The 16,737-nt window shown below is 43.7% G+C and overlaps 1 protein-coding gene across 2 annotated transcripts in view; it reads left to right on the forward strand.

Moving 5' to 3' along the window:
• Positions 1–16,737, forward strand: part of LOC147024664 (protein sidekick-2-like) — a 656,949-nt gene that overhangs the window by 385,094 nt on the left and 255,118 nt on the right. For both annotated transcript variants that reach the window (XM_085884787.1, XM_085884788.1), the window contains exon 9: positions 11,286–11,480. In XM_085884787.1, the coding sequence (XP_085740913.1) occupies positions 11,286–11,480 (195 nt within the window). The remainder of the gene's footprint in view (positions 1–11,285; positions 11,481–16,737) is intronic.

Genomic DNA, 16,737 nt, shown 5'->3' on the forward strand with positions numbered 1-16,737 from the left:
TGATAAGAAGAGAGAAAGCAACACAGGCTCCACACGTACCGCCAGAGACTGAGCAACAGCCCCTTGCGTTTGCACGTGCATGCCAAGCGAGAGAGAGAGACGGGAGAGAGACAGACAGACAGACAGACAGACAGACAGACAGAGAGAGATAGATGTGTGTCATATGTGTCGATCATCCTCATGTTCGATTGAACCGGGATAAGTGAACAAGGTGTTAATGTCCAGAGTGGTTGTTAACGTGTGGAGCCAATTATAATCAGGTTGATTAAAACTCATTAAGATTGTGTATCGGGAAATAATTCTTTTGAGCTCTTCAATCATCTTGAATGGGCCAGTGCACAAAAGAGAACAACATGATGTGAGTCGATCATTGGACAGCCCCAACAGATGCTGCACAGACATAGAGTGAGAACGATACGACCGGAATTGATCGTTCGACAGCCCCGGCAGATGAGGTGAACATGCATGAGTTGAGCCAGTTGGACAAGGACACTGGTCAGAAACAACTCAATGCAGGGGATTCATTGCTGGACATTGTGTGTAATGGAGAACTTAATTTGACTTTGTATCTGTTTATTTAAAATACAAATTTCAAAAATGTTACGCTGTTGATGTGGTAACTGTAACTGCACTCAGAAGTCACAGGCCCAACTGACAAAGATCCATTTGATTGGTAGCCGACCGGTATGATCATTCAGACTCGTGAAGCACAAACCTTGGGTTGTGGTCGTTCGCGAACGAGCTGGGTTTGGTCCCCCAAACAACACTGCACTAAAGGGAGGAAAAACCCCAAAGTGTACTCCACCGATCAAAAGTTTTAGAACACCCCCATTTTTCCAGTTTTTACTGAAATTTAAGCAGTTTAATGCTTCAATGTACTCTGAAATTAAAGCATACATCAAATAAGCAATTTCAGATAAAAAAGAAATCATGGAATCGTTTTGTTGAACAAAATTTAACCTAAATTATTGACTCATCAAAGTAGCCACCTTTCGCAGATATAATAGCCGAACATCCTTGTGGCATTCTTTCTCCAATGGAAATCAAATAGTATTCGGAAAGTTCTTCCCAACACTGTTGCAGAAGTTCCCACAGATGTGTTGCACATGTAGGTTGCTTTGCTTTCACCCTTCTGTCCAGCTCAATGGGGTTTAAGTCTGGAGACTGTGCTGGTCATTCCATAATTTGAAGCCTACCAACTTGTTCTTTTCTTCTAAGGTAGTTCTGACATAGCCTGGAGGTATGCTTTTGGTCGTTATCTTGCTGTAGGATGAACCACTGACCAACTAGGCATAGACCAGAGGGTATTGCATGATGCTGGAAAATGCTGTGGTCACCCTTTTGTTTCAGGGTACCAGTTACTCTGTGCAAGTCGCTGACTCTGGATCCAGCAAAAGAGCCCCAGATCATCGCGTTTCCTCCTCCATGGTTGACAGTTGGTGTCACACACTGAGGAACCATCCTTTTGCCTACTCGACGACGTACAAAAAACCCTCCATGATGAACCGAAGATTTCAAATTTTAATTCATCGGTCCATAAGACCTTCCAGTTTTCAGTAGTCCACTGGCGGTGCTTCATGGCCCAGGCAAGCCTCTTTTTCTTATTTCGCCATCTTAACAATGGCTTTCTTACCACCACTCGACCTGTCAAACCTGCAGCTAGAAGTCTTCTATTCACAGTTGAAACTGAGACTTCCTTACTTCGACCAGTGTTAAGCTGTGCTTGAAGCTGCTGTCCTGTGAACCGCCCATCACGTAAGCTGTTGACTCTCAGAAACTTGTCTTCTGATTTTGTTGTGGCTTTGGGTCTGCCAGACCTCTTCCTGTCAGAGTTTCCTCCAATTCCAAGTGCCTTTTGATGGTGTAGGAAACTGTACTCACTGACACCTTGGCTTCTTTGCAATTTCTCTAAAGGAAAGACCTACACCTTTATGGTGTAGTAGATAGTAGAAAAATCGTGCAAATTATGATACAAGTATCAAATTTGACATTTCTGTTCTGCAGGGCTTTCTGATCAAATCTGCCCGATTGGCCATTTGAAAAATCCAAATTTTGAAAAATTAAAAAAAAAAAAAAACTTCAAAAAATTTGAAGTCACAGCTGGCTGAAATACTTGAAGTGCAAGTGAACATCCCAGACAGAGAACCAAGGGGAGATGCATTCAACATTGATGGCTCAGCACTTATCAATGCCCTACCTCCACACACTTCAAAGATATTTGATGACTATGCTAAAGAAGACATCATCCCAAAGGTGGAATCCTATGGTGCCAGGTATGAGAGGGTGGACGTTGTGTTTGTGTACAAGAAGTCAAGCCTGAAGTCCGAAGCAAGGTCGAAAAGGGGGCAAGGAATCAGAAGAAGAGTGACAGGAACCAGTAAGACCCCAAGTAACTGGAGAAGCTTTTTTCGAGATCACAGCAACAAGACTGATATGAGCTGTTTCACTTCCTTGCGGAAAAGATGTGTGAAGCACAGACGACAAGCACAGTCATTGTCACAAAAGGAGAAGATGCCATTAGCAACACAAGGAAGTCACTGGATGCTTTGTCTCCATGTTGTCATGAAAAAGCTGACACTCAAATATTTGTACACGCCAGGGATGCAACGACGGATGGTAGCAAGTCCATTATCATTAAGGCCAATGACACGGACGTACTAGTCATAGCAATATCTGTACTGCCTTCCTTACAGGAACTAGGTCTTGAGAACATGTGGATTGCCTTTGGCCAAGGAGCCAAGGTGCGATGGATTCCAGTCCATGAGGTAGTTTCTGCAATAGGGCCTAAGAAAGCTAGAGGGATCCCATACTTCCATGCGTTCACTGGATGTGACGTCGTGTCTGCCTTCCACGGTAAAGGGAAGAAAACTGCATGGCAGACTTGGAACATCTTTGATGATGTTTCTGAAACATTCACCAATCTCAGCCAGCATCCAACATTGATTCGTGATCTTGACTTTTTTGAAGTTTTTTTTTTTTTTTTCAAAATTTGGATTTTCAAATGGCCAATCAGGCAGATTTGATTAGAATCCCCTGGAGAATAAATGTGCCAAATTTGATGCTTGTGTCATCATTTGCACGATTCCTCTCAAAAATTGCTGTTATCTACCCCCACTATTTAAGGGTTACAATGGTCTGTCTGTCTTCCTTTGTTAATTGTCTTTTTCTCACCATTATGATAGCAATATACTACTTCCCGCAGTGCAATATTGTCCAAATAATGCTTCAGAGGGTGTAGCAACACAGTCTGTTCCAACACTGCCATTACACAGACAGAGGGTTTGTAACTAATCAACAAAAGTTTGGACACCTGTAGGAATTGTTTGCCTCAACTTTCAAGGCTTAATTTACTTCCATTGCTGCAGAACAGCTGCAGTTGATAACCCATTACTTTTTCCCTGAAAAGGGTCTTTTTAACAACTCTGAAATTTACATTATTTTCAGTTTTTGGTGACATAAACTTTTTTTTTAACATTTGGCAGTTTACCACTTAGCTTTGTACCATTTCCGGTTATTCACTGGACTTGAACTAAATTTCAGTAAAAACTGAAAAATGGGGGTGTTCTAAAACTTTTGACCGGTAGAGTATACCAACACAGAGCCACCTCTGCCTGGGATAGGATAAGTGGAATACCACTTCTTATCGAGATATATGTATAGAGGATATAAGTTTAGGGTGGTTGGGATTATCCATGGTGCATTATAAAGGTGCATCCAACCAATGTTATGTATTAGGGCATACCCTGCCAATTTAATTGGCAGAGTAGGTCTATTAAATTGGCAGGGTAGGTCTTAGTATGATTTTGGATTTACAGTATATCCTGTATTTCATTTCTCAGTCATTACATTTTTGGACATTAGTCCAGAAATGAATGAGGTCACAACTTCCTCTCATGAATTTCATTCTGGCCTCCGAAAAATTTGCGAGTTCTCAATCAAGAAGGTTAACATCAGTTTCTTCGGTCTGCAGGATAGTTCTGCATTGCAGAAAGCTTCACTCACTTCATTTATCAGTTTGGCATAAAAGGCAGCACAATATTTCAGGAATATTAATAGGTTTGCAAGTTTTTATAACCTAAATGATGCACTTTGCTGTATTTCTCTTCAAGGTTCATTGCTTTTACTTAACAGAACGTGAATTGTGTTGCTGTTGCCTCCATGCCTATCTCTGTCTTGGTAGGGCTTTTTCTTGCAAATGCTACTTTTGACCCCTGAATTTCTGACTTTCTTGAATTATTGCATTTGACAAGTTAGGGTTGTATGGCAGTCCTTATCTTTCTAACAAAAGCACTGCTACTACTACTACTGCGGCTACTACTATGACTGTGATGTAACCAAGTTTGAATATATATGTTACATTCATGTTTTGCCTCATGCTTATTTATGCTCTGCCCATGTATTGCATCATCTCCACTGGGAGTGGTGTGAGGTTTTTTGCTCTTTCCTGTCTGGCGGAATGGTGGTTTTGTGTCAAAAGCATGGTTTTTACCATCGCAATTGGAGTGTTTTTGAATAAAGTGAAAAGTGATTCAAACCACTCAGTGTTGGTAAGCTGCCTGGAGCATTCTTTCTTCAAATAATGGGGACACGGAGGCCGTTCCAGGATAACTACTATTATTAATAATAATAATAATAATACAACTACTGTTACTTTGTATATGTAAACTCTGCTGCAATTATGATGAAGCTTATCATTAATATTATTACATAGTTCTTTTTGGGGGGATTGGCATGCTAAATACAGGAAGGTACAGTATATGCTCAAAGCTGTTTATACTGTTACGAATTTGGAAGCTTACTGCACACAACAGTCAGGGTCCTTATAGAACAGTTATATCGGTAAGTGAGTGCTTCTAGTTAGAGCCCCCTACCAGTGTCTAATGGGAATTACATACATGTGCTGCAAAGTTATTTTGATAGTTAGGGTTTTCTTTTACATTTTTACACCCCGTATCACAACAACAACACCTTCGCTCCATCCTGATGCCATAACGCTCGCGGCATTCTTCGCGTGCTTGCTGGTGAGCATGCACATGGGCGAAGCCTAACATAGGCATGGCGTCCCTCTAAGCCAATCGGCAAGGAGCGGGCATCTCACCCGCCCCGTTTCCGACTCGGCACCATTGCCATTAGGTACGTGGCCAGAGGTGAAGAGGTGGGTGGAGCCACAAACGCCTCCGCTCGGGACTCCGCTCAGAGGGGTGGGAGTTGCCCTGCCTACCGCGGGCCTGTCCAATGGAGGATGGCCAGGGAATCACACGATGGGTCCGACCAATTGGGAGGCGAGTGGTTGGGAGAAGAAGCCCCTCCCTCCTGAAAAAGAAGTGTGGTGGTTGGCGGGACAAGCGGAAAGAGGAGGAGGATTGCGCCCCGTCTGCGCTGATCTCGTCTCATCTCGCTGGCGCTGATCTCGTCTCATCTCGCTGGCGCTGATCTCGTCTCGTCTCATCTCGCTGGTGCTGATCTCGTCTCATCTGAAGGCTGGTCAGGTCGCATCTCGACGCTGGTCTGATCTCATCTCGCTGGCGCTGATCTCGTCTCATCTCAAGGCTGGTCTGGTCACATCTTGACGCTGGTCTGGCTCATCTCGATGCGGCTGGTCTCATCCTGGTTCGCTCGTCTCGGCCAAATCGCATGAGGCGGGAAAGTCCATTTCCTTTTGGGTATTTGTGTGTGCGTGTGTGTGCCTGTGGGCCCATCTTTAAGTAGCAACTGGTTAAGTGCTTTTGCTGTACATTATTTGCATCCTTTATAGTCTGTTTAACTCTGCCCTTTATGTGTTCCTTCCACACCTATTGTAAATAAATACCCCTATTGTTGAATGTTTCAGCTCGTCTTTGTCCTTTCCTTCATTGGTTTAGCACGGTGCGTGTTGGGTGATTAAAAAGGCCGTTGCTGCTGTAATTGTGCATTTGGACCGACGCGACCTCGGTAACCATCTGCTCGGGTTACGCACGGGCCGAGCACGGTAATGACTCATCCCGTTTGGCCCCGTCGAGGGTGTGAATCCCTCGGTAGCTCGCCACGTGGGCCTGTAGATATTTTGAAGTTTGGCAAATAACCCTATGCCCACGTGGTTGATTTATTGACTATTCACGGTCCTGTAAGGGACCCGTTCCTTCGGAGTTATCCGAGGGTAACGATCTGAATTCCGGGTGTTTGGTGGAGCCGACTATACTGCTCCATCTAGCGGTCGCGCTCGCCACTGATACCCGGCCCAAAACAATACCACATTCAGGAAAGTACAACAAACAATGGGAAAACACCACATTTCAAGTACAATTACATGTTTTTGTCAGTTTAACTTCTGGAGGAAACCAAAAGAGCAAAGCCTCCACTATCTGCATGCATCTGCCAAGTTAATTGTGTTTATGCTGCCCTTTCACATTTGTATCCTTTGCGCAGCTTGCATTCTTGCTTCTTCCATTCACAAAAGCTGGCCCACATCCTTTTGGTGTTGCAAACCATGCTGTTGATAATATTATCAGCTTTAACACAAGCAACAGTTGAAAGCTTCTGCTCTAATGTCGAAACCTTACACTTGACTTTTGCTTCCCCTTAAAACTCATTATCAAAGCATGAGCGTAGCAAAACGAAGCCGTACACAAAACAGACAAACCTGCATTCAGCACGGCTGGAAGTGTTCATAACAAAACGAGTATAATGATCATGTCAGCAGGGACTGCATTTCACACACAACAAAGAGGAGGAGAGTACATTGGGACCAAATTCTGTACAGAGCGTTGGTGCTGCTTAAGCAGTCTCCATGGCGATTGGGCACAATCCTGGACGGGTCGTCACTCCGACACAGGAGACCAGCATGCTGGCACTCGTTTTGCCGACCTCGGAAGGATGACAGGCAGTCAACCCCACCTGGTATTAATTAAACAGCTGAGCAGGATTTGAACTCAGGACCTTAGGATCCAAAGCCCACCACCCGAACCATTAAGCCAACACCAGGCATTCACAACTAAGTACAACTGAATATTTTAACCAAATGAATAAAGGTAATGCTATTCAGCCAACCGGACAGAGCTAAATGCTATTCGTTGGAATGTTTTTTTTGGGGCTTATAAAAATTAGTCTTATCGGGGGGGGGGGGGGGGGAGGGGTTAATTATTTATTTGTTTATTTCTACAGGATAAAAGGCTTGTAGGAGATCTGCCGCACACACACATCTAATACAAATGGAGAGACATACACATACATGAGACACAACACATGACTGTTAGATGAGACAAGCACAGCCGCTGAGCTTGTGAGAAGTGCCGTCACTTCCCGGGGCACTGTGGATACCAGCCACGCGACAACAATGGCACCACTTTTCTCACAGCGCTCAGCCAGGCATTTCTGAAGAAAGAATTTCCACATCCCCATGGATGCCAACCTCGGGGGTTTGTCCATGCTCTTATCCTTTAAAATGCTGAACATCAAGCAAGGAAGCAGCACATACTATTTTTAAAATCTTTGGTATCATTCAACCAGGGCTTGAACTGCCAACCTCCTAGACGTGGAGTTGATGCTGTAACCATTACACCACTAAGTCTAGTTAAAATCAGTCTCCAGCATCAGGCAGTCTGGTGAAGTTTAAAGTTAAACGCAGTTAAAATAAGTTAGAGTAAAGGAAGTTAAAGGCAGTTTTCGGCTATGATTCAACTTAAAGGCAGTCTTCTGTACCATTACGACAATTGTTTCACAATCACTTGTGTTATAAAAGCTGTATTTACAAAAAGCATCTTGTTCAAACAAATAGACAAGTCCATCCTGCTTTTTATTGCAAAATCGTGTTATTGTACTTTGTAATGTAACATGCTACCCAATTCATGTCATAGTATGTCTCTTAAAAAACAACATTACAGGTGATTTTAAAAAATGAATATTTTAACACGACTTAAACAATTAAAACCTTCAATTTCTGCTTTATTTCAACTACTTGTTTAGATGTGAATGGAAAAAATAAGTCAAGTTGTATCTTTCATGTAGATATGGCTGTAAAAACAGGGGGCTAAAATGTGGAAAAAAAATGGATTGTTGTGTCTTTTTTTTATTGTCTACCACTGATAATTAAATATTTTCAAAATTTCAATAACAACTATGTTTCCTTTGTGTAATTTTCACCTAAATTAATGAGTTATAACCTGAAGGGGTGGGGATAAAATTTTGAAGTAACTCGAACACACTTTTGGTGTGGGAGTTAGGAAAACAGAAAGAAAGAAACATTGTCACAATGGCGGTACCTGATTTTTCCGTTGATGTGCGAAAACAGCAGGGATTGCCTGTAATTTGCAGTATGATTAAATGTGAGCAAGAATGGAATATGGAGGATAATGAAACAAAGTGCAGAAATTCAATGCCAGTGCCAGTAGGCAGTTATTATATGCATTGTAAAACAGTTGGCATAAAATGTGGCTAAAATGTGAGATGTGAATATGCATATTGTTATGAGCTGTGGAGTTAAGTACTGTTTTGTGACAGAGGGTAGGCATGTGGCATAAATGTCATATTGTGGTTGTTGAGTGCACTTGCATGTATTCGCGGGGTGTCCACCATGTCTGTTTGACATTGTTGGCCTTGTGGCCCATGATTCACCTCTGTTTTTGGATGAGCAGAAATGGCTGTGGTATATAATCCAAATAACTTGCCAGGAGCCATTTGAAAACTACAGACTGAATCAGAGACACAAATTTGTGCAATTATTGTGCTCAGGACTTTGACTGGTGAACTTAAATTCACGAAAGTCAAGGCAGTTTTTTAGGCACCAGAAAGACTATCATTTTGTCAGCTCAAGATGACATTGTAGATAGGGCTCAATAGTGGTAAAGCTGAACTTGACGCTCATCACCTCCGAGATCTCCTGAGCATTCTGCATTCTCTGCTGTTACTCTGCAACTATCCAGTGACTCCTTGTGATTACACCTGTCCTGAGGTCCAAAGAGTAGCAGTCAGAAATGAGTGCCACACTGTGGAGTGCTCGAATTTCAGAACAGAGCATTACTGGATATCATTCACAGGAACAATCTACAGGGCATCAATCTTTGTGTGTTTCAGATGTGGAATGATCAGAGCCTATTCTTCCATGAGGTTTTGACTTTGTACTTACTAGTACACCCACTCCTTAAAGGAGCGGTAAGGGTAATAACATGATATTACATGTTATTATCCTTCTTGTTATTGCAATTATTACTTCTATTACTATTTATTATCCTGCCCCTGGAGGGAGGGAGTGGGATATTGTAATCGTCCAATTTGTTTGTCTGTTTGTTTGTTCTTCTGTCTGTCTGTTAGCAACTTTACGGCAAAACAGCTTTAGCAAACACTATCAAATTTAATCCACAGGTGGGCAATGAACCTTGGACGACCCCATTAACTTTTTTGTCCAATTGGATCAAAGGTCAAGGTCAAGGTCACGAAGAGATCAAAATCGTTTTTCGCTCATAACTTCGTCAAAAATGATCTGATTTACTTCAAACTAAGCTTATAGTGAACCTCATTCTATTTGTCACTTATAATCCTACCCATTCCTATAGTGAAAAATGCATATTTGTGATAAATGGGTGGGATTTGTTGTGCCTGGCACCACTTGTATTATTATTGTGGTTATTAACAACAGTAGTAGCTGTTTAAAAAGGTCATCATGTGTTTGTAGTTTATAACATTTTTACTTCCGATCGGCGTGCCCCTCAAAATACCATGGTAAGCCATTTATACACCTTAACATGGTATTTGGTCAAGGAGGAAAAAAACCCTTGCAGAGGGGGGATATTATTGGTAGGCCATTAATATTGTTTTGTAATAACATTAATATTGTGCTGTTATCATTATTGTTGTTATTTATTTTGGCATCCTTGGAAAAACGCCATGGTAAGCTATCTATACATATCAACACAGATTTTGTCTAAGACAGACAGCCCCCTTGGGGAGGGGTCAATTGAAGTCGCTAAAACCTCTGTCGTGTGACCCTTAATGCTACAATCAGGTTTGGTTGAGATTGGATAAGTAACGACCAAATGTATCGTGGTCAGACAGACAGACATCAAAAAGTGTATTTTAGTATGTGATTATTTCACTATGCAAGATCATGGCTTGAGCCTTAACAGATAGCATTGCATTGTGGAATACTTCAACTTTATGAACCCCAAAGCAACACTATTATCTCCATTTGTGTGCTTGTCCATATGCCTTGTTTGTCCATGTGTGAGAATTTTTACATACAAGTCAGACCTGGCATTTTGTGTTTTTTCATTGGAATAATTAATTTGGTCTTTAAATTGTACCATTCTCTGTTTTGAATGCTAAGCTGAGAAATGCACGAGTTCTACTCCTGGTTCTGGTAGAATGTTTTTTTCTGATTTTACAAGATTTGTAACATTTTCACTCCTTCAAGATAAATATATAAACTTGCTAGAATATCCATTCAAGTTTTTTCCTCTTTCGTAGAACTGTTCCTATTTCGTACTGTACATTCCAATCCTAAAATCTGCTCAATTTATGCCCGTAGCCCCATCGTGTACTATAAAAACTGCCTTGCTTCACAGTATAATATTTTGTTGTCGTTGTTGACGATTATATTGTATTTAGGGGGAACTTTAGTGTTTGCTACAACATACATGGATAGTTGGAGACAAGGAAAAATGGTACGCAAGGAATCAAAAGCGGTTTTTATTTATTTATTATTACGAAATGTGGTGAAAAATGTTTCAGAACCAAAAACATGCCTCATCTTCTAATGGTATCAGTAAAATCACACACCACTTGGACGAACATGTAATACAGGTTGGAAACTCCATAAAAAAGGACTGAAGTCCATGTGAAACTTAGTTTCACTGGCACTGCAGTATTACTTATTGGTTGTGGATAAAAGGTTTTAACTTCACTTTGTACACATGTTTTCCAACAAAAATGTGAATTGAAAGTTTAATTTCCTACTCATTGACTTGAACATTTGACTCAAACTCATGATTTTATTGTTGAAATGTAAATGTTTAATAATGAAAATAACAACAAGGACAATTTTGACTTATCAAGAAAGTTAGTTGGAAGGGTTCAACATTTCCCAGGATCGATGTGTGTGACATTATATTTAGCCTGTGATCTCTTGAGGACATTGTGTTGTCCTTCAATGACAAAATGGATGAATGTATCAAAAAACAATTGCAATTATTGTCATTTAAATTATTAGTATTGTTTGATTTGAAATGCACAACCTTTAATGAAATCCAAACAATGCTGCTGCAAACTCTCTAATAAACTTTTCACACTTCTTTCCCCTCTTCTGTGATTGCCAGGTGTTCCACCACCTAAGTTCACGTGGTTTAAAGATGGAGATCGTTTGTTGATTCAAAGAGACCCACGAGTTTCCCTTACACCGAATGGAGGGTTACGGATCAGAGCGTTGGAGCCTGGGGACACAGGAATTTTCCAGTGTTGGGCACAGAATATGGCCGGAATGACTCAGTCCTACACGCACCTATCCGTGACCAGTGGGTTTCCTTTTGGAATCTATCATGTCTTATAGGCATAGTGCATAAACTGATCTGCTCAAAAATGGTTTACTTTCATGTCATTAAGAGCATAAATGATTCTATAAAACTATTGAAAGATTGAAAGGAATATTAATGAGAGACAGCCACAAACTATATATTTAAACTATATTCAGTTGAGGGATTTAAATTCAAATGTTAAGGCCTCATATTGTTTAGCTGCTGTAGAATGGCCCCCAAATTTGTGAAGTTAGTGACTTGATATTTGGAATTATTTACTTATTTATTAATAAGATAAATAACAGGTATCTGCAGCATGACAAATGGAATTGGAGAACAGTCCATAAAGCGGGGAAGTAATGCAATTGACTTGCAGTAACGGAGGAAGATGCAAAATGTTCCACTCGATGGAGCATGGATAATAACATGAGGGTTATTTTTTTCCTAACGTTTTTGAATGTTTTTTGGCTTTGAAATTAATATCTGGCAGATAAATACTATTTTAATGCCTGATTATATGCAATATAAAGATAGGGATTTTGTCGTAATTGTGGATGTCATTTAACATCAGTTAGCGAAAAACAGCAACAAATAAAGTCGATAAAATTTATGCTGTATTTGCAGAAAGATATTGTTATTCAGTCTTATGATTATTAGAAAGATTGTTAAGAAGCTTTATATGGCCCCTCTTGGAGTATTGTATGAATTATGTTTTGGGAACATAATATATTCAGTCCAAGAATAGTAAGATGATTCCATTAGTTTGCTTGTCTGACCGATGAGAATAGCTCAAAAATGCAATCGGTTTACTTTACAAAAAACAGAGCTTTATATGTGTTGCTAGGCCTATGGATGGAAGTTAAACTGGGCATCCTGTCTGCCGGCATTAGTTGGACGTTAAAGATCCCACGGTGTCTGTCGTGGAGAGTAAGCAAGCTATTGCCGGCACCCTGAGTAAATTCCAAATTCCTGCCTTGACTTCCTGTGTTGGAGTGGCGACCCATTCGGGATTGTAACCCCAGCCAAAGAAACTGCTTCAGCAGAACCGACACTTGGTATAAGAGTATACATGGTTCACGATGATGATAAGCATCCTGAACTAGAATTGTGTGCAAGTTATTGATCACGTGATGCGAGTTGTTATTTTTGCAGGACTGCTTCATATAAATCTGTCGGAACACCGAATTGCAACATAATCTGCTAAAATTGGGAAAAGGAAAAGATTTAGAAACAATATACAATGAGGCATGATTGTGTATAACTATCAATTGACTTTTATAATCGTAAGTTTAGTCATATTGTTAACCTCTGCAATACATGAATTGTCAGGGTAATGGCAGGAGAGTAATAACCAGAAACATTTTTCCCCATGGGAAGTTGAGGCTCATGGAAGATACTCAGTTATATCATCTATATATAAACAGAGCTCGCTCTCGCCGTGCGTCTGTCCATCCTTCCTTCCCTCCAGCTCTCCACCCCTCCCTACGTCCTTCCCTCCATCCGTCCGTCCATGTGACTATATGTCTATTATTTACATACTATAGGAATGTACCTTTCGACCATTTAGACTGCTGAGACCCCTTAGACCCTCTAAGACCCTGAGAACTCTTAAAATGCAAAAGACTCCAAAGACCACCAAGACCATTAAGACACTGAAGGCCCCTAAGACCCCCAAGACCCTGAAGATCCCAAGACTCCCAAAAACCCAAGACTCTGAAGACCCAAGGGTCAGGTCAGGTATGGGAGCATGTGCCAGAACAGCGCGTCGCTGCGTCCACTTTCCGCCGGTACTCCAGGGGCCTCCGTCTGGCCATCCCCCAGGCAGATGCCAGGCCCATCCCCATCTCCTTGAGATGATGGTCAACCTGCTGCAACCATGAGGCACGTGGTCGGCCCACTGGCCTCCTCCACTCATGAGACTCCCTCGCTGAGAGAATCTGGTGAGCAGGATCAGCGTCAGGAAAACGAGCCACATGTCCATACAGCCGCAGCTGACGCTCACGGACTATGCAGGTAACAAATCTCATCCGAGTCTCTCTCAGCAACCGCTCGTTGGACACAAAATCCGACCAGCGATAGCCAAGGATTCTCCGAAGAGACCTGGTACCAAAGGAATTAAGTCTCCGTCTCAGATCCTTGGTCAAAGTCCAAGTCTCGCACCCATAGAGCAAGACTGGAAGTACCAAGGACCTGAAGACTCGGACTTTCGTCCTCCCGCACAGGTACCGGCAGCGCCACACCCCATGATCCAGTGAATCCATGACTCCCCAGGCCCGACCCAGACGTCCTATTGACCTCCGGCTCACAACCTGCGGAGACATGAATATCACTGCCAAGGTAAGTGAATCTATCCACGACCTCAACATCCTCACCACAAACAGACACAGACAGGACAGCAGCATCCAAGATGTCACCGAAAGCCTGGATCTTTGTTTTGACCCAAGAAATCCGTAATCCCAACGGCTCCGACTCCTCATTCAGCACCTCGAGGGGCCCCCAAGAGGATGTCTAAAGTCTCCGCAAAGATGACTGCATCATCTGCAAAATCAAGGTCCGAGATCTTGACATTGCCAAACGATGCACCGCAACTCTGATCTCTCCGACATCCTCCCAAAATCCAGTCCATACAAGTGTTGAAAAGTGTGGGGGCAAGTACACATCCCTGACGAACTCCAGTAACAACTGGAAATAAGTCAGAGGCGGTACCACCACACTTCACAGCACACTCTCAGTACCAGAGTAGAGTTCAGACATCAGATCGATCAGTTTCGGTGGCACCCCACGAAGACCAAGAATCCTCCAGAGGACATCCCGATTCACTGAATCGAACGCTTTACAGAGATCAACATAGGCTGCAAGCAGCCCCTGCCGAAACTCTCGTCTGCGTTCAGTGAGGACACGAAGAGCAAGGATACGGTCAATCGTTGACCTCTTTGGTGTAAAGCCTGACTGCTCTGGACGCTGGTGCTCAAGCAGATGGTGGCGAACCCTATCAAGAATTATCCGAGCAAAGACCTTGCCCGGCACTGAGAGCAGCGTCACCCCTCGGTAGTTGTTGCAGTCTTGGCGATCACCCTTCCCTTTCCAGAGAGGGACAACAAGGCCCCTCTTCCAGTCAGTTGGGATGATGCCTGTGTTCCAGGCAGAGCACAAAACTGCATGCAACGACGCGAGTGCAGCATTTCCACCAGCCTTGGAGAAGTTCAGCATGGATGCCACAGATCCCTGGAGCTTTGCCCTGCTTCAACTGGTTCACCGCAGCCCGTGTTTCCACAAGCGATGGTGGACCACAGTTGATTCGAGGGTCAGCAACAGGATTGTAACACCCTTGACGTCCAACTCGACAGCTGGGGGATCAGCCTGGTACAACCGCCAGTAACCGGCCCAGCGGGCCTTCACTTCAGACTCCTCTGTCAAGAGCCTACCACTCTCTGCTCGAACTGCAGTGCTCCGAGGGATGGGCTTGGATGAACGTAATGCGCGACCCCTGTAAGCGGGACGAGAATCACCTGTCCACAGGTGATGCTCTACCCCTCACAGATTCCTCGCACATAGGCCTCCTTGTCCACCCTCAGTGCACGTACAGTTTTACGCCTCAGCTCCCTGAACAGCCTCAGCTCTGCCATTCAGCCTGGCCCTGCGACTCTGGTCAATGGTATCCAGTGTCCGTTGAGAGACAAAATTCTTCTTTGCCCTGCGGTGAACTCCAAGGCATCCACCGGCAACATCAAGGACGGTGGTCTTGAAGGTGCTCCACAACTCTTCAGGACCCCCCAAGCACCCAGACCCCCCAAGTGTCCACTCAGCCTGTTCGCAAACTCCTCAGCTACTCTCTCATCCCTGAGCTTGGCAACATCCAGCCTAGGCTGGGATGGTACCATTCTCCAGGATTTAAGGTGCAGCTTTAGAGTTGCTACAACAAGCCTGTGGTCAGTATTGAGGAACTGAGCACTCCGGTAGACCCTGCAGTTCTGGATCATCCTCCAACGACCGTCAATGAGGACATGGTCAATCTCCTTTTGCCACACCGCCAGCGTTGGAATACCAAGTCCAGCGATGAGCTTGCGTGGCGCTGAAACCATGAACCAGCCACTCCTAAGTCCATGACTTCTTGCAAAGTCAAGGAACTTAGTGCTATTCTGGTTCATAGTTCCTGACCCATGGGGACCAACACACACCTCATAACCATCCCTATCAGTTCCAGTCGATGCATTGAAATCCCCCAAGACTAGAAGTGTATCTCGGCCTGGGGCACTGATCAACCACAGACTCGAGTGTGGCGTAGAATGTGTCCTTCACGGTGAGATCACTCGCCTCAGTCGGAGCATAAATAGAGACCAGGGAAATGACACCTAAGGAGTGACGAATCCTTAATCTCATAATACGCTCGTTGACCGGTGTTACCTCAATTATCATTGGGGTCAGCTTATTGGACACAGCTACAGCAACTCCTTGGGTATGGTAACTATCAGAGCGACCAGACCAATAGTAGGTGTAACCACCCACCATTATCTCGCCGCAATCCGGTCTCCGAACCTCAGAGAGAGCTGCAATCCCGATGTCCAAACGCTTGAGCTCAGATGATAACAGAGACAGGTGATCATCCTCTCTTAGGGATAGGACATTCCAGGCACCCACCCGAAGGGACCGCCTCAGGTTAACCCAAGGAGACCGCCGTCTGGTGGACGACACCAGCACCACTCCGACACACTCTCCCGCAATCTGACCCAGGGATGTTACCCGCGTGGTTTCCTCCTATCAAAGATTGGGGGTCCCGAAGGCTTTGCCCCAATCCCATCATCCGGTGAGCTGCCCTGCGAAGGGAAGCTGCACAGGAGGTACTCCCACGGAGTGGGTTTTCAGATTTTTTTGCGTTTTTGCGTTTTGCGGAATGAAGCGTTTTACGGTGGCTGGAGTGCAAATCCTGCCACCAACCTCCTAATAAGAAGTAACCCAACTGCAGGAGGACGTCCACAGACACAGTTGGGCACTAGATATGGATGGCCGTTGGCTCACAAGGAGCTCCTCCGCCCTTTGACAGGTTTTGTTTTTAATCCTGCTGGGTGTCCATATCCAAACACCCTCCTCACCAGAAAACCTGGTGGGGGAGACGGTTTAGTCGCCGACAACCCGACCATGGAACAGGTTAGTACAGGTTTACATGGTACCTGTAGCAGGTCATAGATCGAACCTGACCTGACAAAGAAGACCCAAAAGACCCAGAATATCCCAAAGACCTCCGAAGACCCAGAAGACC

This window comes from Eptatretus burgeri, chromosome 6 (assembly GCF_056783735.1).
Source record: "Eptatretus burgeri isolate ZD-2024b chromosome 6, Ebu_testis_v1, whole genome shotgun sequence".
In the NCBI taxonomy this organism is placed as follows: Eukaryota; Metazoa; Chordata; class Myxini; order Myxiniformes; family Myxinidae; genus Eptatretus; species Eptatretus burgeri.